At 37.7% G+C, this 22343-nt stretch overlaps 1 protein-coding gene and 1 long non-coding RNA gene across 19 annotated transcripts in view; one reads left to right on the top strand and one right to left on the bottom strand.

The window, feature by feature from the left end:
* The window catches only part of ANKS1B (ankyrin repeat and sterile alpha motif domain containing 1B), a 1162364-nt gene extending 1156439 nt beyond the window's left edge, over positions 1 to 5925 (bottom strand). For 9 of the 18 annotated variants that reach the window (XM_060307126.1, XM_060307127.1, XM_060307133.1 and 6 more), the window contains exon 1: positions 5733 to 5921. In XM_060307126.1, coding sequence (XP_060163109.1) covers positions 5733 to 5866 — 134 coding nt within the window. In that variant the 5' untranslated portion in view covers positions 5867 to 5921. Of the gene's footprint in view, positions 1 to 5732 lie in introns of all 18 variants that reach the window. The other 9 variants (XM_060307128.1, XM_030856294.2, XM_060307132.1 and 6 more) reach the window with 4 other exon arrangements.
* Positions 5926 to 6685: 760 nt separating this feature from the next.
* On the top strand, positions 6686 to 12055 carry LOC132597968 (uncharacterized). Its single transcript, XR_009565513.1, has 3 exons — positions 6686 to 6998; positions 7748 to 9936; positions 11069 to 12055. It is a non-coding gene; the product is annotated as an uncharacterized lncRNA (long non-coding RNA).
* The last annotated feature ends 10288 nt before the right edge of the window (positions 12056 to 22343 follow it).

Here is a 22343-nt window from a genome sequence, read left to right as displayed (position 1 = left end):
AAGAAAATTATTTTTTCCTCAGTTCTTACTGATATACTTCTTCACATGGGAGTCTTTTGAACTGGATTCCTTATGTTCAACAAGAATTTACTAAATACACTTTACATAGTATTCGACTCTTTGAGGCATTAAGAAAATCAAGTAAATTTGAGGTATTAACAAACTTTTTACTGCTTTATCAAAGTACAAATAATTCTTAATCTAGACTGAAAAAGAAATAATTTAACACAGTTTAAATGGGAATTATTCTTGTTTAGATTAAAAGGTAGTTATGCCAAAGAGAGATTTTAAAAAGCTCTGCAGCTGTCTCATGAAAGATATGTTAAATAAAATGAAATTTCACATATAATATGAAGGAAGAAAAGGAGGGAAGCAACTCAATTTGAGTACTCTAATGAGCTCTGATGAGCTCAGATTTTTTTAAGGATGAAAGAGGGTGGCGAGAGGTCAAACTGAAAACAAACACAAAAGTGAACTTGTACACTTGCCCTAGAAAAAGGCTAATGTCCTTTCCAGCTAAGTTTGGAAAAAAGGAGGGAAGTAATAGAAGTTCACTGCTATGACAGCTAATGTAACTTCAATCCCTCACAAAGTAAAACTGTGGATTGTTTTAGACCACAAGAGAATTTCCTAAGACATCTAACAACACCAAGAATCTGATTCTTCCCAACTTCTACTTTGCTCTTATCCCTAGTGAGAATCATTTTCAAACCAGAAAGGATAAACAAATAATGCTAGGAGATTACTGAAGCTCCAAAAAGACAGAGATCATAAGAGACACTGATGCTTTAAATGAATCTAAGTATCCAGACCCAAAAGAATTAGAAGCAAGGGGGTAGAAGGAATTTGCACAATACTAGGCATCATCAATGGTTCGCCATCAGAAACAAGCTATAACAAAGTAGCCTAATTTTCCTGGAATTTATAGACTTACTACTACAGGGGTAGATCAAAGGAATGACAAACAGAACATAATGTGAATACAGAAAGGCAATGGATAAAATACCTCATAATATTCAAACAGATATATTGGAGAGAAACAGCTGGCTAATAGTTCTGTTAAGTGGCTTCGATGTTAGTAGGAAGACCAAGCATAAAGATTGCCATTTTTAAATTTATACCAACCTGAAGAGAGGTTCTTTAGAGGTTTTCATTACACAATACATGTTCGCTGTAGAATATTGGAAAATGCAGATAAGCCTAAATAAATAAAGATCACCCACAATTCCACCATTCAACAAAGAATACTATTTACATTTTGGTGTTTATCATTCCAGACTTCTTAAGGTACAGTATAAATGTTCACACACACTTATTCTTTGTTAAAGAAAAGGATCATACTACAAATGCTGTTTTTTTTAATTCAAATATCCCAGTATATTCTACACTGGTCAAATGACACCTAGTGCATTTTGTTCATTTCTGGTCACCACATTTGAAGAGAGTCATTGAAAAATTTGAGAATATGAAAGAAGAAAAAGAGGGTAGTGAAAAGTATAAAAATGTAAGTTCTTACCACCTATGCTCTATTGTCACATGACAACAGGCTGCTAAAATCTTGGGAAAAAAAAAAGATTTATAAGAAAACAATATAGCTAAATATTAGCTAAAGAACTGCCCTGGCTACTTTGTATTGACTCATAAAGCCAAACTAGTACCAACTGCTGGAAATTACAGGGAGGTGAATTTCAGCTCAATAAAAGATGAATTTTTTTAATTATTAGAGCTATCAAAAATGGAATGGATGGATCTAGCCATTGCAGGGTTTAACGGAACTGGAATAACTGGTAAAGGATGCTAGAGGTAAATTCTCTAAGTAAGAAGTTGGATGAAAAGGCCCCTTTCTATTTTAAGGTTCTGTGATTCTAATGGAAAACTTACTACAGAAATTTACTCCTAGTATAATGTAACGCCAAACCCTTAGTAATTAAGGCCTTAAGACAGACAGTCAACAAAATGGTAAGGAAATGGAGATATTTAGTCTTGATAATGAAAGTAGGAAGAGGTGGCAATAAAGACCTTAAAATTGTTGAAGCATTGTTACATAGAAGTTGAGATTAAATTTATTCTGGAAAGCTCCAAAATTTAAAACTAAAAACAAAATGCAGCAGTTCAAGAAAGGAAGATTTCAGCTCAGTGGAAGGGAAGGGAAGGTTTACTAATAAATTAGAGCTTTCTAAAATGAAAAAAAAGAAGAAATAAAGTCAAGTGCTTTAAAGCTGTGTGAGAAATAACGGCACAATGATGAATACCAATGTGCATTAATTTCTTTATACCTCATTTAATCCTTACAACAGCCCTATATGATAGGTATTATTACTATTTCCACTTCATAGAAGAGCACAGTGAGGCTTAGAAACATATTTATATTTATTCAAGGTCATTTTTACTACTGCTAAAACCCACAGTGTCACCCAAACATACCTGACTCCCCATCATACAGTTACTGCTCACTTAGTAGGTAATATGTGATCAAAAGCATCTTCAGAAAAGTCTTTATCTACTGATCCCTCAAAGGGCAGTTACAAGTTGTTTTGGGGGTTTTTTTAAGCAAAAAAAAAAAATTTAAGGATTTTTAAATTAAATTATTATTCATAGCAAAAAAGTGTTCAGATTAGACTATCTAACTGGCCATGTACCTTAAACTTTTGCAAATAAAACAGATTCAGTGAGTAAGACTTAAGACGCAGTAAGGCAAATCTGAATCACAGAACTTAAAATCTTTGCCATTACTAATTATGTGACCTTAGGCAAGTTCTTAATCTTCCTATCTCTTTAGTCCTTCATCTAAGAAATGAGGACCAACATCTTAAGGTTGATACAAGAATTGAATGAGATGACACACGCATTTAGCACAGGTTCCGACCCTATTACTACCCAACACAAGTAATAAAGTAGGGCAGGGGAGTACCAAACCTATTCCACAATTCATTCCAAAATAGTTTAAAATTTTGAAGTGCCATTATGTTTGAAGGAAAAGGGATAATTACCTATTATCCTGTAAATAAACTTTTGATGACAATCATTTGTGAAATAAAGTGACAACTAAATAAAATGTGCCTTCTTAGGAATTTCATTTTATGCAAAGGATCACCAAAAGAATATAATTTCAATTCTCATTTTCTTCAAAGGCACTGTTTTAGTTATTTATTCAGTATGAGATAGATAAATGCAAGTTTAAAGGTTATTGGTTTTGATTTTGATGTTTTACAGCTTGGTTCAAACTACTCTAATGAACACACTTTTTTTAGGTTTTTTGTTTTGTTTTGTTTTGTTTTCTATGTGCGTTCTCATTGTAGAGCTACTATTGCTACCTCTGACAAAACCAGCAAAAGAGAAAACCTCTCATTCAAGAAGTACATTGGGGTCAAAATTTTGGTGTTTTATTTATGTTTACCAACATTAAATAGTTGCTATTCTATTCCTAAAATCTGACATCTATTCTTTTTTTAAATGGCACAACTGAGAAGGTATTTAAAAGATGTTTACCTTTAAGTTCTAACACAAAGATAAGCTTTTTAAAACACCATTTAGCTCAATGAAAGTAACCAAAATTCTCACTGTTCTCAAAGAATTCTTTAGTGTTTTTCCAAAGAAATTGATTATTTTTAGAAACCTCTTTCAGGATACAGGTTTCTAGCCATAATTATTTTTATCTCTGATATGGCCCACTGGCAAACATACTTATTTTACCTGCAATTTAAAACTATAGCCAAATAAACTGCTTCTGTATACACTACCTGTGACTAAGGGCAATTACTAGAGCTATAATCTGAAATATTACACATTGTCTAATTGTGATTTTTTGTTATGACTTCTAAGCTCTTTACGTGCCACAGTTGAAAACCAGAAGTACTTAACTTTCTTTTGACCCTTATTTGTATCATCAGTAAAATTAGAAATGATAAATGATACTCTATTCTTTGTCCAAAGTATAGAGCCAAATGAGAAATATACAAAGAAATTTGAAGTACATGTTTTAAAAACATATTTCAATTTGATACTTGTAAAAAATTTTTTGGAGGATGTGATTTAGCTCTTTGGCCAGTCTTTGTAGAAGACATACATACTCACAACAGCAATGACATCCAAACTCAGTCCTTCACCTTACATCTCCTTTCCCTCATATCTCCTAAAGAGAGCAATCTGGAAGGGCTGGCATTATTAGATTCAAAATCCCTGATGGAGTTACAGAGAGCTGAGCTATTTTGAAAAATTAAAACAGTGACATGGCAACAGTCCAGATAATAAAATGAGTCAAGGTTCTACAGGATGTAGAAAAAATGAAAAGTGCCATCTACTTCTGATTGAAAGTGAAAATTACTCAACAAGGGAGTACACACAAGAGTCATCACTTCTAAGACTTAATGAAAAAAATGTCCCATAAATATTCATTGTTCTGAAGTGAACTGTCATTCCAATAAAATGTCACTGTCAACAAGTATAGATGATCACTTGGAGTTTTCTAAAATCCTATCAACTATTTTCCAACTAAAGTCATTACACTGTAATAGAAATATTCTCATTTACCCTATTGGCCAGGACTGTAAATAACTGCTTTATCTGACCACCACAACATATGAAAACTTGTGTAAAGAACACAATGTCATCACCCAAAAGTTTGTATTAAGCACCTGTCAAGAGTAGCAAGAAACAGTTTTTAAAAACCAAGAAAATCACTTGAGCTTATAAAATTTTTTAAAGTACAGCTGAGCTGTCTAAGAGATGTTTTAGGGTAAAGATATGAATGATGATTGATGCCTCCAAAAATATCCAGGGTAAACTGAATAGCCATGATTTTAAAAACTAAATAGCTTTCCTTGAATTTTATCTAGTGAATATTCTTCAGGCTTCCTCCCTCACAACTGATTTCATTTGCCCATCAATTCAACTTTTAAGTTAATTGTTTTTTCAAACATGCAAATCAACACTGCTATTTCCAAGGTACTGCCTGCTGAATAAAGACCTTGACATTTTTTTAAATGTCATCTTAGAAAGATTCTCCAAGCAATATTAGTCTCACCTGGAACACCTTCCCATTAAAAGGCCTCTACTATATTCCATATACACTTTCCCAATCCCGACCTGGCATCCTTCATCCTGAGATATAATAACCAAGTTTCACTCAGCCATGTCCAGGTGGCTGAAAGTACTGCTGGGGCTGCCTAACCTGCCTCATCAAGTTTTACACACACCCTGTACTGATGACATCTCATCAGAAGGTTCACTTTCTTCATTTTGTGGGATCATATCCCACAGAACAGCAAATGCCTTCTGCAAGGGAAGGGTAGCAGCAACCAAAGGCTGTGGCTTTTGCAGGATAATTGCACGCACGCAATACTTCTTTGCCAATTTCATTTAAGTAGACCAAAAAAAAAAAAAAAAAAGGCCGGGTTCGAAGCAGAAAATATATAATAAACACTGATGTAAAGAGGGTGAAACGCAGAAATTCTTCCAGCAACACTAGTACATGTGTAAGTTCTGCACCACAGCTCAGAGAAAAGTAGCTACCGACGCATTGATGGAAGGCTATCTTAAAATTACTCAAAGAATCTAAGGCATCAATCTGACTGGGAGGTTCATGCCTCCTCTCCATACACACATTCTGTTTTCCTACCTAATTTAAGAATGAATCGCTGGCAGCCACCAGGTGCAATAACCATGAGGCGCAGGACGTAACCATCACGATGCACAACGAGGTGTGCAGACCCGGAGCCGGCTCCAGTCCTTACCTTAGCAGATTAGACAGGGGCAGGGGTCCGGATCCACCGCCCAGGATCCCTCCTTTCCTGCCAGACAGGAGTTTCTCCACCAGAGCCACATTTCCAGTGCGAGCAGCTTCCAACAGCTCCTGGTCCTTCCCCATAGTCTCTCACCGACTCCCTCACAGAGTCCTTTCCCCTTCGGGTCTTCCTCCCCGCCCACCCCCACTGGCCCCAAATCCAGGGCCCTCCCCGCCCCACACTAAGATAATGCTAGAGCTTCAGCACCGGGAGATGCGTGCAGCCCCCAGCCGGGGACACCACTCTCCGCTCCTCTTCGGGGCGCAGCTTTCACAATGAGAATCAGACCATGTCTTGGAAGAGGGTCTGGCCGAGCTGGGAGCCGCGACGCGCCCTCACAGCCACTCCCCTGAATTCCCGAGGCCTGGTTCCCGCGGGTGGGGCGTGAGGGGGTGGGGACCGGGGGTGCTTTTGAGGAGCGGGAGGAGGATGGTGAGGAGTGAGGAGGTCGGAGGAGGAGACGGAGACCGTCCTCGCCTGAGCCCGAGCACCGCGAACGCCCGCGGCGGCGGCGGCGGCCCGCGCGCCCTCGCGCCCCGGCCCGGGTTCTCCTCAGCTTTCGCGCCCGGCCCGCTCGGCGGTTAAGGCGGCGGCGTCCGCGGCCCGCGGCGGAGAGGAGCGCGGCGGCTGTGGCTGTAGCGGCCGCGGCCCGCGCCGAGGCCGGGCGGTGAGGACGAGCCGCGGTGGGCGCTTGCCGAGGGCGGCGATGGCGGAGGTGGCTCAGGGATGGGATAGGGAGGGCGAACACCCAGGTCCGTCGGCTGCGGCGGCGGCAGCTCTGAGGCCTGGCGCCCAGGGCGTGCGGGGGGCGTGTGCGCGCGGGCAGGTGCGGCCAGTGAGTCCGTCCAGAGTTGGGGGGGGGGAGGAGATGGGGGGGGAGGAGATGGGGGCGGGGCGCCGGGACGAGATTCTCCTGGTTTTCGTGGGCGGGGGCGGGGACCCTCCCTCTTCCAGTCTACTTGGGAGAGATTTAACCGTGTGAGGACTGGAGTTCTCCGGGCCGCTGCGACTCCTCAGCCGGGCGGGCGCCGGCGCCACGCCTCGGGTCAGTCACGACGCTGAGGAAAATCCTCCATGTCCGGGATGGGAGGCTGGTGATGCTGGGAAGGAGCCCTCTGCCACCGCTTATGTCGGTGTCCGGGTGACTGGACCGGTTTTCGTCCTTCCGTTTACCTCCAGAGACGACTGAGACCTGCCCTTGCTTAGAAAGAAGAGGTTTGTTTTATTCTAGTTTCTGTGACACTGGCCACTGGAATGGTTTGTGACTGTTCCAGTTTTTCTAAGGTCTTTCATCAGTCCTCTATTTCAGTTGGGTTTTGAGGATCTGCTGACTTGTGAAAATACCAGGAAAAAGGCTCTCATTGAAAATTCTAACACATTCACACTGGGAAAAAATATAAATGAGCATGGATTAGACACCCACTTTAATTTGCATATTCATCAGCAATTCATTGTGCATGGTTGGCTTGATTTTGTTAGCTGCTCTCCTTGCCCGCGATGGAGAACACGCATTTATTTTCTTTTGAAACTTCCTGTGACACCCTGTGCGTTGCCTTGCCCTTGGAATAGACTTCATAAATGTTAACTTGTTGGTAATCAGTTGGGAGGAAAGGGACATAATGGGCACTTTCCTCACAACAGTTCAGTGAACTGGATATTACTACCATATATCCATTTTGGTAATGAGGAAATAGTGGGTCAAAGGGTTAATTAAATTTCTCAAGATGCTGCACATAGTAAGTGGCTGACAGAACTGGACCACAAAACTGACTCACTGCTAGCCCATGCTCTTCCCCATATACCTTACTGCCCCCATGAAAAAATAAAATGAACAGACAATAATCATCACAGACATTTGACGAGCGGTTACTAGGTACCAGGTACTATGCTAAGTTTTCTTCATGTTATCTCAGCCTTCATAACAATCCCATGAGATGGGTACCATTTTTATCCTTATTTTACAGATGACGACGCTGATTAGCCCAAAATCATGGAGCTAGAAAGTGAGCCAAGACTCAAATCCATGACTGCCTGCTATAGGTGGAAATTTTAAGTAAATAACTGGAGAAAACTTAAAAGACATTCAGAGATAAGTAACAACAAATGTATATGTTAAAATTTTTTAATGAAATTTAGTATTCTGAGATTTTATTTGAATGGTTCAACGTGTTAGGTATATTATGGTTGCTTATGGGAGGTTTCCTGAAGGAAGTAGATTTTGAGCTAGTGGGTTTTTGTTTTGTTTTTGTTTTTGAATCTGTTTTAATAATAAGATGATATTATATATGATAATAATATGATCCCTGATATTCTGGGACTAGCAGACCAGTTAAAGAAACAAGAGGTAAGGAGCCATTAATTTCATTTTGAAAATGGCACACAGAAATCCTTCTTCCACTTTCCTAATGTTGCCACCTAAGCAAAACACATGTATCCCAGAATATACTATAAGTATTCAGTTGGTCAGAGCTAAAAAGAACGCACAATTTTGAGAAGCAACGTTTCATCATGGCTCAGTTAGTGATCAGAAGGGTCAACCCCCAATGGGAAACCATTAGTAATGATTTATTCCAAGAATCAGTTCCACAGTTCCAGGTACTCTAGTGGTATATGATACTCCAAGCCAGTTTTCAACTTCAAACTCTTTGTTTGTAGTTACATCATAGTTTCTTGTTGAAGAGGACAAAGGCTTGACTGCATGGGAACTAACATGCAAATTAAAAGTGAAAACATTTTTCCAAAAATCTGGAGAGGCCAAAAAAAAAAATTCAGATTTTTTTAAACATCCAGATTTCATCAAGGTATTTTGCATCTGTGTGTAGTGGAAAGAGCCAGAAAATCTTGGGAACCAATTGCACAGGCTAGATCTCAGTTGGCACGTATGTAAAATGAAGTTATGTCTGATGCTTTCCACTGGCCTTATATTGTATGCCTATGATGAAATATGGTCTTAGTCCATTAAGTTATATGCATAATTGAAGCTAGAAATCAAGTATGGGGATAAATTTGAGATCAATTTCTATTCTGTTTTAATAACAAAAATAGAAATATATTTATTCTCCACATTTTTCTAATTGAACCTTTTTTATTCATCAAAATCTATTTTTGCTATTCTCAATGGACAGTATTAATTATAGTAAATGTATATATGTACCAGGAACAATACTAGAGTATTTTTTCTCTTTTTATTTATTTTTATATATAACATATTGTGTATATATACACATGTTGTATATACTGTGTATATATATATATCATTATGCATGTTTATTACATATTGTTAGATATTATTGTATATATGTTTTATACACACATACAAACCAGTCAGGCTTAAATGAGACAAAGTAAAGAATCTAGTATTGTTCCTGGTACATAATAGCATAATATTATCTATATATATACTAGATATTATAATTCCTGCAGAAGCTCCGAATCCCTTACTCTAAAGTCTGATATACACAGATGTAATTCTGTATACTTTTAAGCAAGTTGAGAATTATTGCAAGTCACTCCTCTTGAGGTTGACTAATAAAAGAAGGGACTAGGGTTGAGACTAGAAAAGGGAGATAAAGCAAAAGACAAAGCAAGTATAAGAAGCCTTTGGAAACATAAAGTAAAGGAACATGAATCAAGATCAGTCTTAGAACTGCATACCAAGGTCTGTTTGCAGTGAGGAAGAGGAGAAGATGATGTCTTATAGCATCAAGTTATCAGCTGAGCTAAGATAGGATAACTCTATGATTTAGGGAGTGGATTTGGAAAATATCTACTTTCTCCATCTTGAGCTCTACAGTTACTCTGCATAACTGGGACTGTGATAGGCTGTGGGACAGAAGTTAGCAGCTCCAGGTTACAGAATACTATGAAGATATTAGACATCTGAATAGAACACCAAGTTCTTGCTTTCTGCATTCCATTTAAGTTTGTCTCCTCATGCCTACATGGCACAAACTTTGCCCTTCATCATCTTCCTGAGGAAACCCAGACACCAAGCATATCATCATGTTTGCAGTCTTTCTGAATTTATGGTCATGAATGTTGAAGGCCATGGAATGTCAATCACCCATCTTCTTCAGGTTCTAACCGACTGCGAATAGACACAAGGAACCAAATGAGCATCTCATTAGAGTGTCATCTTTATTACCTGGATGAGGTAAGTATCTAATATCCCACAAAGTGCAGGGATCCATACTAAAACTAGACTGAAAATGAGACTAGGAACTTCCTCTCTGTAAATGTGCATCCTGAGACCTGTCTGTGGAGAAAGTTAGATCTGAAAATTCATATAGCCAGCCCAGCCTAAAGCATGTCTCACAAATGGAATCAGAAGATCAGAGAGAATGATAGGTTTCTAGGGCTGCCTTTGGAAAGCATCCTGAGACAGGTACTGATGCCCAAGTATGCCCACCCTCTCGTTAGGTAGCAGAAGAAAGTCCACTGCAAGAGAGAAAGCAAGCCAGCATTGAACCTGTATCTTGTTTTAAAGGAAAGTTTTCACACCCACTGGTAAAGTGATTCCAATGGAAGCAAGTAGGGAAAGAAAGCAAAAGTGTTTGCTATAGTACAATTCCCTCTTGGAAAAAGGAGCAGAAGTTTCTTCCCCCCTAGGGAAATTTGATGTGGAAAAATAAGGGTTTCCCCCAAGACCATCACATCACACTGCACAACATTCCACCACCATCCTGCTGATTCTATCATTAACTTCCTCCTCTCTCAGAGCCCCCCTGCCTATGTGCTACTACCTTTGAAAACCTGTGTGCCCCACAGGTGACCCAGTACACAGCCCACTGAAAAATGTAGTCTTGTCTCCAAACTATTTCTCACAGAGAGAAACCCCTGAAATGCCAAAAATAAATAATTTTTACCATCTCTATTTATTTTCCATTGAGGAAAAGAGCTAGCATCCTGATAAACCTATTACACAATATCTAGAGGGGTGACTAAGAAGACACAAAGAATGTAATATGCACTTTTGGAATCTCATCTATGTTTCTCAAGGGCTAATACCTCCTTCTTACGCCCCATCCTCTACTTCTGTCTTTCTCCTACACCTGGGTCACACACTTTTTCATTAAAGGGCCAGAGAGTAAATATCTTCAGCTTTGTGGGCCACACAGTCTCTATCACACTACTCAACTCGCCATTGTGGCATGAAAGTAGCCATAGGCAATATTCAAAACAGAGTGTGGCTGTAAACCAATAAAACCTTATTTATGTATACTTAAATTTGAATTTTGTATAATTTCCACGTGTCACAAAATATTCTTCTTTTGACTTTTTTTAAGCCATTTAAAGATGCAGGGACTTCCCTGGTGGCACAGTGGTTAAGAATTCTCCTGCCAATGCACGAGGCACGGGTTCAATCCCTGGTGTGGGATCCCACATGCCGCGGAGCAGCTAAGCCCATGCACCACAACTACTGAGCCCACACGCTGCAACTACTGGAGCCTGCATGGCTACAGCCCATGCTCTGCAACAAGAGAGAAGCCACTGCAGTGAGAAGCCCGCGCACTGCAACGAAGGGTATCCCCTGCTCGCCACAACCAGAGAAAGCCCGTACAGCAAGGAAAACCCAACGCAGCCAAAATAAAGAAAAGAAAAAATAAAGAAAAGAAAAAAATAAAAATGAAAAAAAAGATTCTTAGTTTACTGGCCATATAGGCCATGGGTAGGTTTTGGTCCATGAGCCATAAGCCTACAGATTTAGGAGTGACTTATTCTAAAGCCCTTTTGGCGGATACTACTTCTTTGCTTGGCCTGATTGTTTAGAGGGGAGAGGAGGGCAGGAGCCTGGAATCAAATTATCCCCTCAGGCAGCCAAATATGCCCAGCCTGGGCAGAAAGGAATGCTTCCCATCAGCAAATCATCTCTAACTCTCTCATATCTCAAGAAAGATCCTTTCTTTAGATGAGCAGAAGACTTGTCTCCAGAGGAGATACTTAAACTGAGACTTGAGAGATATATGGCAAAGGGAAGCAGGAGGTGGAAAAAGAGTGTTGCATGAAGAACACTGTTTGGAAATCTGTACACTTTGCTCTTTAGAAGGCAGTTGGGAATTATACTCTCAGAACTAAATCCCTATGTTACCTCCTGCCATCTTTTCTTTTACCTCTGCTCCTATCTTGTAATAATTCACTCACACCTCCTAATCATGTTTGTATTGTTTATGGAATTTAAGTGTATTATTGTTATTGAATGTTCTTAATTTCAAAATTATATAAAGTATTATACAAATGCTTTTTCTAAAAATGAAGTTGTTTTTTCACTTGCATATATTCTCTGATTCTTTTTTTTTTTAATAGGAGTTCTTTTCCCATTTTTTTTTAAAGTCTTTATTGAATTTGTTACAATATTGCTTCTGGGTTTTTTTATGCTTTGGTTTTTAGGCTGTGAGGCATGTGGGATCTTAGCTCCCCCACCAGGGATTGAACCTACACCACCTGCATTGGAAGGCGAAGTCTTAACCACTGAACCGTCAGGGAAGTTCTTCTGATTCCTTTTTTAATTGATGATATTTGCCCACTTCAAAGGAGCTTCCCTCTTTCTTCATATGAAAAAAAAAAAAACAAAATAAATAAACCATGGCTTGTATGTTTTTTAATGTCTATGTATACTTTATGGATCAATGAATAAGAATGGGAGTTAGCTGCATGAAACAACTTGAAAATAAAGCTAAGCTGAATGAGAAAAAATGAATAGTTAATTCTAACTATAATGGTCCAGCATACATATGCTTTTTAATTCTATTACACTAACAAAGAAACATGTGCAACTAATTCTCTATTTATTTACCACAATCCAAAGTCCTCCCACCTTCCATATTCATGGACCATCTTCTTCCTATTACCCAGCTGAGGTCCAAGCCTGCCAACTGGGGGACCAAGCTGGGCTGGATTTTCAGCCAAGAACAGAAGGGGAATAATTGTGAGATTTTCCTGGACTCTGTAGCTAACATTATCTGACTAAATGTGTCTTCTTCTACGTTGGTACCTAAATGCTTTCCAAAGCACTTTTTCTGTTATACCACAAATTACGGTTTTGTAATTTAAACACACACACATACCTAGAACTGTGTTCAGAAGATCTGGGTTTCAATCCTGGTGTGACCTCTTCTTAGCTTAGAAAACTTCTAGAGCCATCAGTCCATAGACAAGTGTAATACATACCTTTACAAGTTCATCAGTTTGCTATGGCTGCCATAACAAAGTACCACAGACTGGGTGGCTTAAACAACAGAAATTTTTTTCTTCACAATTCTGGAGACTAGTGTCTTCAAGTTGAAGGCAGGGTTGGTTTCTTTTGAGGCATCTTTCTTTGGCTTATAGATGGCCACCTTCTCCCTATGCTTCACATAGTCTTCCCTCTATGTGCATATGTCCTAATCTCTTCTTATAAAGACACCAGTCTTATTGGATTAAGGCCCATTCTAATAACCTCATTTTAACTTAACTACTTCTTTAAAGACCATATCTCCAAATACAATCACATTCTGAGGTACTGGGGGTTAGGACCTCAATGTATGAATGTAGAGGGGACACAATACAGTCCATAAGAGGGTTGATGGATGTTTTGTGGATCAGATTAAATGAGATTTAAAAAGTGAAGGCATTTGACTCTTAGTAGATATGCAATAAATGCCAGTTAAATCTAAACAAGTAATTTTTTAAATATCCATTTTATATTATTATTTAGTACAATTTTTATAGTATCCATATCTAATGTAATGTTATCCAGAAACATTTGATGTTGAAGGTAAATTTTAAATAAGAAATCTACTAGGGATACACAACTACAATTCTGTAATAAAGTAATCCAAGATGTTTGAGTTAATTCCTTCACCGCCTTTGAGAGTCAATAGTAATCAGGGAGAAATTACTTCCCTTCAGTATCCATGTGATCATATTGTTTATGAGGATCATAAAAATTTTCTCTTTGGGGGAGTTCTGAGTATTTTAAACATCCTAGTAATTGGAATTAATTTTACTCAAGGCTTTGTTTCTAAACTAGAGTCAAACTTTTAAGTTTCATAGCTTGACGTAGAAATCCAAAATGTGTATAAACATGTATGTGTATGCATGTGTTTCCTACGCATGTAGAAAAACAGTAAAATTAGAAAAATACTGTGGTAGTATTAATAAATACATCAATAATCAATACATCAATAAATGCATTATTACTATAATTCATACATAAAAGTATATGAAACTCTCAGTACTTTTGCAGGGACCTAGTCTAAACAGGAAAGAGGAAAGATAAGGACCCCCCCCCAATACTCTCTCAATCATGGAATTGCTTTTCTTAAAAACTATCAGCCCATTTTTTTTGTTTTTTTTCTTGTGAAACATAAGCATTTAAAATATGTTATAATTTTGTAACTATGGTACAATATTTCTTCATTTTCAACACTTTGAGAGCTTCAAACCAAAAGCCAAATACAGATGGCTTAGCCTTCTCTTTTCTCTGAAAGACCATGACAAGTGGCAATTTCTATGTGTTCAGAAACTTAGAAGGAGCCTGAGAAGTCTGTGGCAACCCAGTTTTACGATGATTTTCAGTAGCTATGAAGTGTCCATTTAATAAACAGGATCACATGCACTAATAGAAAACTACAGATATTTACTTGACTCAAATAAGTTTGCTCTAAGAATATGAATGAAGGAGAACAAAGAATTAAACCATTTACAGAATATGCGAACTGAAAGAAGTATTTCACTTGTATGTTTCCTGGTTGGAATATGTTGTTTTAGGTGAAGGAACCTATAAGCAAAGATGATTACTGAAGCCCAGCTTGATAAGAAAAATATTGTAAACACCTAGAGTCTAGAAAACAATGAAATTATTTTCTAGTATCTATAATTATAGAAGCAGCATAGAGAAAATTCCAGAGAGTCCAGGGAATTTGGGAAGGATGGGGAAAGAAAATACTGAGACATTCAAACTGCTAGGGTAGGTAGGGACTCAGTGAACTACTTCTCTTAAAACACTATGAACTGGGCTTCTGTGGTGGCACAGTGGTTAAGAATCCACCTGCCAATGCAGGGGACATGGGTTTGAGCCCTGGTCCGGGAAGATCCCACATGCCACAGAGCAACTAAGCCTGTGCACCACAACTACTGAGCCCATGCTCTAGAGCCTGTGAGCCACAACTATGGAAGCCCACATGCCACAACTACTGAAGCCCGCATGCCTAGAGCTTGTGCTCCTCATTGAGAAGCCTGCGCACTGCAACGAAGCCCCAAAGCAGCCAAAAATTAATTAATTAATTTTAAAAATAATTATTAAAATAATTAATTTTAAAAATAATTAATTTTAAAATTTATTTTAGTAATTATTTATTTTTAAAATAATAATTATTAAAATAGTCAATTTTTTAAAACACTATGAAAGAGATCAACACATTAAAAACACCCCCCACATAAAACATTTAAAACTCACTCCACTGTATAACCTTCTTCTCTAGATATACATCACTTTATACTTGTAAGAATGTGGTAAGATAAAACAAACAAACAAAAAAATCCTCCTCTCCCATTCCCTTTTCCCTTTGTTCCTCACCTTCAGCAACCCATCTCCCACGATAAATAAATAAATAACGTATCCCATTTCTCAAAGGAGGTACCTGGTAAATAACCTCAAGTTCTCTTCCTGGCTTTTGGCTTCCAAAATCTTAGGCCCTTAAGAGAAGGATGAGGCATTTCAAATACGAAGAGAGGGGGAATTAAGGATAACAGGGTTCCTCACCTCACCCCCATCCTGGGATAGAAAATTGAGACCACCCACACCCATACAGCTTAAATACTGGTACTGATAACTGAGGTCACCTGTGTCAACATGACTTTTAAATTTACTCCAGGAAATTCTTTCCCAGGAAGACAATTCTATGAACCAATAAATAATTTCACTGTTTCCTTCAGGAACTTCCTTAAAATGAATTTATCTGAACAAAATATTTGCTCATCTGGGTAAATAGCCCCTTCTTAGGATTGCAGAGGGGGGAATGTGCTTTAATGGAGAACTTTGCACTGTTTCGAGCACACTCTTCTGGGTTATGTGATTCCGATTATGTGGAGGTTCTGTGCCTTTTGTTGCCTGTAAGCTATTTCAGAACTCTGTGAGTTCTAGATAACTGAGAGCAATGCAGAATAATTCTTGCCTATATACCTGCAAGTAAATTGTCCAATGAATGTCCACTACTGTTTTGGAGTAGAGATCTAGCAGAGGTGCCATCTTATAGGACTAAAGAGGTGTAGTATTTCATCTTCCCATTTTCCTATATTCCTCCTAATTCTTTTTTTAAATAATTTTTATTGGAGAATAGTTGCTTTACAATGTTGTGTTAGTTTCTACTGTACAGCAAAATGAATCAGCTATACATATACATATATCCTCTCTTTTTTGGATTTCCTTCCCATTTAGGTCACCACAGTGCATTAAGAAGGGCTCCCTGTTATTATACAGTATGTTCTCATTAGTTATCTATTTTATACATAGTTATCAACAGTGTATATGTGTTAATCCCAATTTCCCAATTCCTCCCAATCCCCCATTCCCCCCTTGGTATCCATACATTTGTTCTCTATGTCTGTATCTCTATTTCTGCTTTGCGAATAAGATCATCTATACCATTTTTCTAGATTCCACGTGTAATAAATGCTGGAGAGGGTGGGGAGAAAAGGGAACCCTCATGTACTATTGGTGGGAATGTAAATTGATACAGCCACTATGGAAAACAGTATGGAGTTTCCGTAAAAAACTAAAACTAGAACTACCATATAACCCAGCAATCCCACTACTGAGCATATACCGAGAGAAAACCATAATTCCAAAAGACACATGCACCGCAGTGTTCATAGCAGCACTATTTACAATAGCCAGGACATGGAAGCAACATAATGTCCATCAATAGAGGAATGAATAAAGAAGATGTGTACATATATACAATGGAATATTACTCAGCCATAAAAAGGAACGAAATTGGGTCACTTGTAGAGACATGGAAGGACATAGAGAAGTTTCGGTCCAGAACAAGAAGTAAATTAAAAAATGTATTCTTCTAATAGTAGATGAAGCTAGGTAGAGGAGCCAAAGATGATGAAAGTAATAAATAGCTATAGATTTATTCATTTATACATTTTTATTCCATGTGTAAATTATTCTATTAATTTTGGCAAATAATGTACTATATTTTTCGGGTGATTTAACCAACATTTCCCTTAAAAATATATCTGTAATTTTAAAGTATAGACATTGTGATCTCAAAATTAGCTGTACAAATACATTTTTGATTACTTACACATTCCTGAATTTGTTATAGACATATGAGATAAAGAGACAACTAAACTCCAAATAAATGACTTTTACTGGAAACTTTACTATTATATTAAATTCATAATCCCACAATTCATTGTCTGTTACTCAATTCATGATAGGTATCAAATTATTTACAATACGATTAAGATTTTTATTAAAACTGTACTGCACAGAGATAATTATGTTTTGTAGAATATATATTGTGAGGCTTTTTTTTTAAATTTTTTTTGCGGTACATGGGCCTCTCACTGTTGTGGCCTCTCCCGCTGCCGAGCACAGGCTCCGGACGCGCAGGCCCAGCCGCTCCTCGGCATGTGAGATCCTCCCGGACCGGGGCACGAACCCGCATCCCCTGCATCGGCAGGCGGACTCCCAACCACTGCGCCACCAGGGAAGCCTTGTTAGGCATTTTTAATTGATGCTTATCAGCAACAAGTTATTTGCTGCATAGCAATCCTTTTTTTTAAGAGAACCCCCCTTAAGGTTTAATGTATACACGTTTAAGATCATTTTGAAGCATATTTATATAACATAAAATTCACCCATTTTAAGTGTAAAGTACTATGGTTATAATGAGTGTATAGAGTTGTGCAACCACAACCAGAAATAAGTTTTAGAACACTTTAATCAACCCTCCAAATTCCCTTATGCCCTTTTGTGGTCAAGCTGTGCCTCACCCCCAGCCACAAGGCAAGCACTGATCTGCTTTCTGCTGTTACGTTTTTGCTTTTTCCAGAACTTCATGTTCATATTTCATATGTGTTTTGTGTCATTCATTTTTTTACTTATCATTATGTTTTTGAGATACTTCTACATTGTTCTGTATATCAGTAGTTTATTCAGCTTTCCTTGCAGTTGTATTCTGTTGAATGTATATGCCACATTTTGTTTATACATGGACCAGCTGCTAGATATTTGAGTTGTTTCTATTGTTTGGTTATTATGAATAATGATGCTATGAACATTTGGGTACAAATCTTTGTATGGACATATATTTTCACTTCATTTAGGTAAACCCGTAGGAGTAGAATTGCTGGGTCATGTAGTAGGTGTACATTTCAATTTTTAAGACACTGACAAACTGTTTTCCAGTACCTGCACCACTTTGCAATTCCACTAGCAATGTATGAGTGTTCCAGTTGTACCATATCTTCGCCAACACTTGATGTTTCAGTCTTTTTAAATTAAGAAATTCTAACGTGTATAGGAGTATCTTACTGTGGTTATAATTTGCATTTCCCTAATGACCAATCAAGTTGAGCATCTTTTTTTGTTAAGTACCTATACAGATCTTTTTCCTGTTTCTTAAAACTGAGTTATTTATATCATTATTGAGTTGTAAAAATTCTTAATTAGATGTGGACACAAGTCTTTTGTCAGACATATGCTTTACAAATATTTTTTCCCAAGCTGTAGTTTGTCTTTTCATTTTCTTAATGATTTTAACAAGCAAAAGATTTTAATTTTTTTGAAGTCTACTTAACATTTTTTAAATTTATGGTTCATGCTATTTGTGTGTTGTCCCAAGGTCATGAAGGGTTTTCTCCTATGCTTTGTTCTGTAGGATGTATGTGTTTTTGCCCTTACATTTAGGTCTGTGATCTATTTTGAATTAATATTGGTGTATGGTTTGAAGAAAGATCAAAGTTCATTTCTTTTCCATGTGGATATACAGTTATTCCAAAAACATTTCTTGAAAAGCCTATTCTTTTCCAATTGACTTTCTTTGATACCTTTACTGAAAATCAATTGACCACATAAGTGTGAGTCCATATCTGGATTCTCAGTTCTGTTTCATTGATCTATATGTCTATCCTTATGAATTCTTTCATTTTTAATCTTGAAGAATGGGATAATGTTTAGAGAAAAATAATCATGTTTGATAACTTCCATTGAAACATACAATTTATCTAAATTTAAATACAATAATAGGCAAAAAAGGATGATTAATCTTTCTTTAAAATGTATTCTTTACTACAGTTTAAAACAAAGATGATAATTAGATCATTTTGGATATTTTTACTGGATGTGGAAAAAATAGATGGAAAAGTCCGTTGTCTGAGGCAGTAAACTATTATTAACTACTGTGCTGCTTATATTCATTAAGAAAAATTTTCAAATTTAAGAGGGATAAATAAACATGATTATGAGACAATTGAAGCATAGTAAGAATACACATATTTCCTTTAAACTGGTTACAGTCTTCAGCCATGGATGAATTACATCCATGGGTATAAAACATAGTACTAGGTGATGTAATGACAGAATCATTGTCAGTAATTTTGAGAAATGGAGAAGAACACAAGACTTGCCAGAAGACTGAAGATGTACAGATGTTTCCATTTTCAAAACACAAAAAAATAGATTGCAGAAGCTAAAGGCTAATAAGCATGATACTGAAAGCTGGTAAAATTATAGAAGAGATAAAGCATATATTTTATCAACATCTTTTCAAATGATCACTAGAAGAAAAAATAATTTTTTTCACCAAAATTATTAAATTACACACCTGAAAATGGCTAACATAGATCCTGAATGACTGTGACTAGTAAATATCTTTTTTAAAGTAAAGCAACCTCAAACCTTTCTCTGAGAAATCATACAATAGGAAGAAAGAAAATAAATGAAGTAAAAACTAATGGCATCCAAACAAAATTATTTTTAAAATATCACATGTAATTCTACACTTAAAAAATAGAAAATCTTGATGAAAGATACTAATCTCAAATTATCAAAATTGATGTCTCCTTCTCTGTGCATGGTAAGCCTAGTGACGCCAAGGATAGACTAAGAAATACCCAGAAGTTGAATATATGAGTTTGGAGTCCAGGGAAGAGTTAAGGCTAGTTATATGAATCTGGGACTAGTCAGTGCATTTGTGGTATTTAAATCCATGAGACTGGAAGAGATCACCTAGGAAGTGAGTATGGACAGAGAAGACCAACAACTGTAGAAATTCTCTTTTATTTCCATCTTCACAGTGAAATAATAATCAAAGCCATGGGCTTGAGTGGAAGGAGAGGAGAAGGAGTGTTGGAGGTTTGTGGAAAGAGGAGGGAAGCATAAAATAGTTGAAGAGTAGACCTGTGAATACAGAGGGATTAGAAGGCAGCCCTGACGGCTTAGGAGTGTTCGGTGGCCATAAATTTAAAGCAAAATCAGCAGAAGGATCAGGAAAAGAAGCAAGAATTATTGAAATAACGGAAGAAAACTTTCAGTGTTAGAATTGAATCTGCCAAGTTAAAATGCCAAGGGCCAAGAAAAATAGAGACCAACGTCTATACATGCTGTCGGGACATTTTAAAATTTTAGATATTTTTTAAAATATTGCTAGCAGGACTTCCCTGGTGGTGCAGTGAATAGGACTACTCCGCCCTCCCAATGCAGGGGGCCTGGGTTCGATCCCTGGTCAGGGAACTAGATCCCACATGCAGGCTGCAACTAAGAGTTCACATGCCACAACTAAGGAGGCGGCAAGCTGCAACAAAGACCTGGCACAACCAAATAAATAAATATTTTTAAAAAGTATTTCTAGTAATCAGTCAACAAAACAAGTTATATTTCAAGGAACAAGAATCATGCTGACCTCATATTTCCCTGAAGAAGCAATGGAATAACATATAGAGTTAAAGTTATGTACCAGGAAATTTTTAGTTCCAAGAAATAGAAAACGCAACACAACTAATATAAACAATAAAGCAGATTTATTACCTCACATAAGAATTTCTAAACTGGCTCTGAGATTGGTTATTTTAGTAGTTTAAGGATCTAAGTTCTTTCCATCATTCTTTGCCAAGCTCAGGGGATCAGTCTTGCCCTGAGTTAATCATCCTCTTGTTCATAAGGTGGTCCTGAAGTTCCAGGCATTACATGTAGACATGACAACATCAAGCAGAAGAAGAATCTCACTGGTTAGTGTTGTGTCACATACCCTTTCCTAAGCCAATCACTTATAAGGGCAATGCAGTTGGCTTAGTTAGTATAGTGCGTGACGGGGTGGAGAACGATAGATTACCCAAACAAAACCAGAGTTCTCTTAATAAGGAAGAAGGGGAAATGGCTATTGGGTAGGCAATGAACAGTGCCTCTTTCATGAGAGGGAGAAAATATTGTAACCCCAAAATAAAAGCCCACTAAAAGGCACTAAAAGGCTTCCCTGGTGGCACAGTGGTTAAGAATCCACCTATCAATGCAGCAGACATGGGTTCAAGCCCTGGTCCTGGAAGATCCCACATGCCGCGGAGCAACTAAGCCACAACTACTGAGCCTGCGCTCTAGAGCCCGTGAGCCACAACTACTGAAGCCTGCATGCCTAGAGCCCGTGCTCCGCAACAAGAGAAGCCACCGCAATGAGAAGCCCACGCACTGCAACAAAGAGTAGTTCCCACTCACCACAACTAGAGAAAGCCCATGTACAGCAACAAAGACCCAACGCAGCCAAAAATAAATAAAAATTAAAAAAAACCCAACCCACTAAACTATGAGTTTTTATGAGGACATATTCTCAGACATAAAAATACTTCGAAAAACTATACTACCCATATACCTGTCCTGAAATTTTTTCTTGAAAATATTGCAGATGACTGAGAGAAGAATCAAAGCAACTCAAAAAGGGGAAATCATGTTATGAAAGAGCTGGTAATCAAGTGAAACAAAGTTAAGTCTAATTACTTGTTTTTGATAAGTATCTCTGCAAATTATATTAAAAACCAAAGGCTTAAATGACATTTCAGCTGCTACCTGAAAACAATGTTTAGACAGGTGAAGAATTGGGAGAAGAGCATTACAGACAGAAGGAACAACATGGGAACATTTCTTTAAGGCTGGAGATAAACACAAGTTAGATGAGGCAGGAGTCAGATTGTGCTGAGTCTCATGAGCCATGTTAGGGATTTGGAGTTTTATTTTAAGTATATTGAAAATCGGTGATATATTTTAAGTAGAGGAATGACATATCTGCATTCTATTTTAAGAAGATCATTCTGGTTGCTCTTTAAAACAGCAGATGGGAGGCAGGGCAAGGATGGAAACTGAGAGGCTATTGAAGGTAAGAAATCATATTGTTTGGACTGGGAAGAAGTGTAAATAAAAATGGCAAGCAATTGATAAATTGGAAATATGTGTAGAGAGACTCAATAGGACAAGCTGATGGATTGCACGTATATGAGGATAAGTTGAGGGAGACTGGAGAAACAAAGATCCAAACTTTTGGCTGAGTGGGTGGTAGTGCCATTTACTAAAATGAGAGA

This window comes from Globicephala melas, chromosome 10 (assembly GCF_963455315.2).
Source record: "Globicephala melas chromosome 10, mGloMel1.2, whole genome shotgun sequence".
Lineage (NCBI taxonomy): Eukaryota > Metazoa > Chordata > Mammalia > Artiodactyla > Delphinidae > Globicephala > Globicephala melas.
Note: the sequence above shows the minus strand (reverse complement) of the source record. Positions and strands in the feature narration are given on the sequence as shown.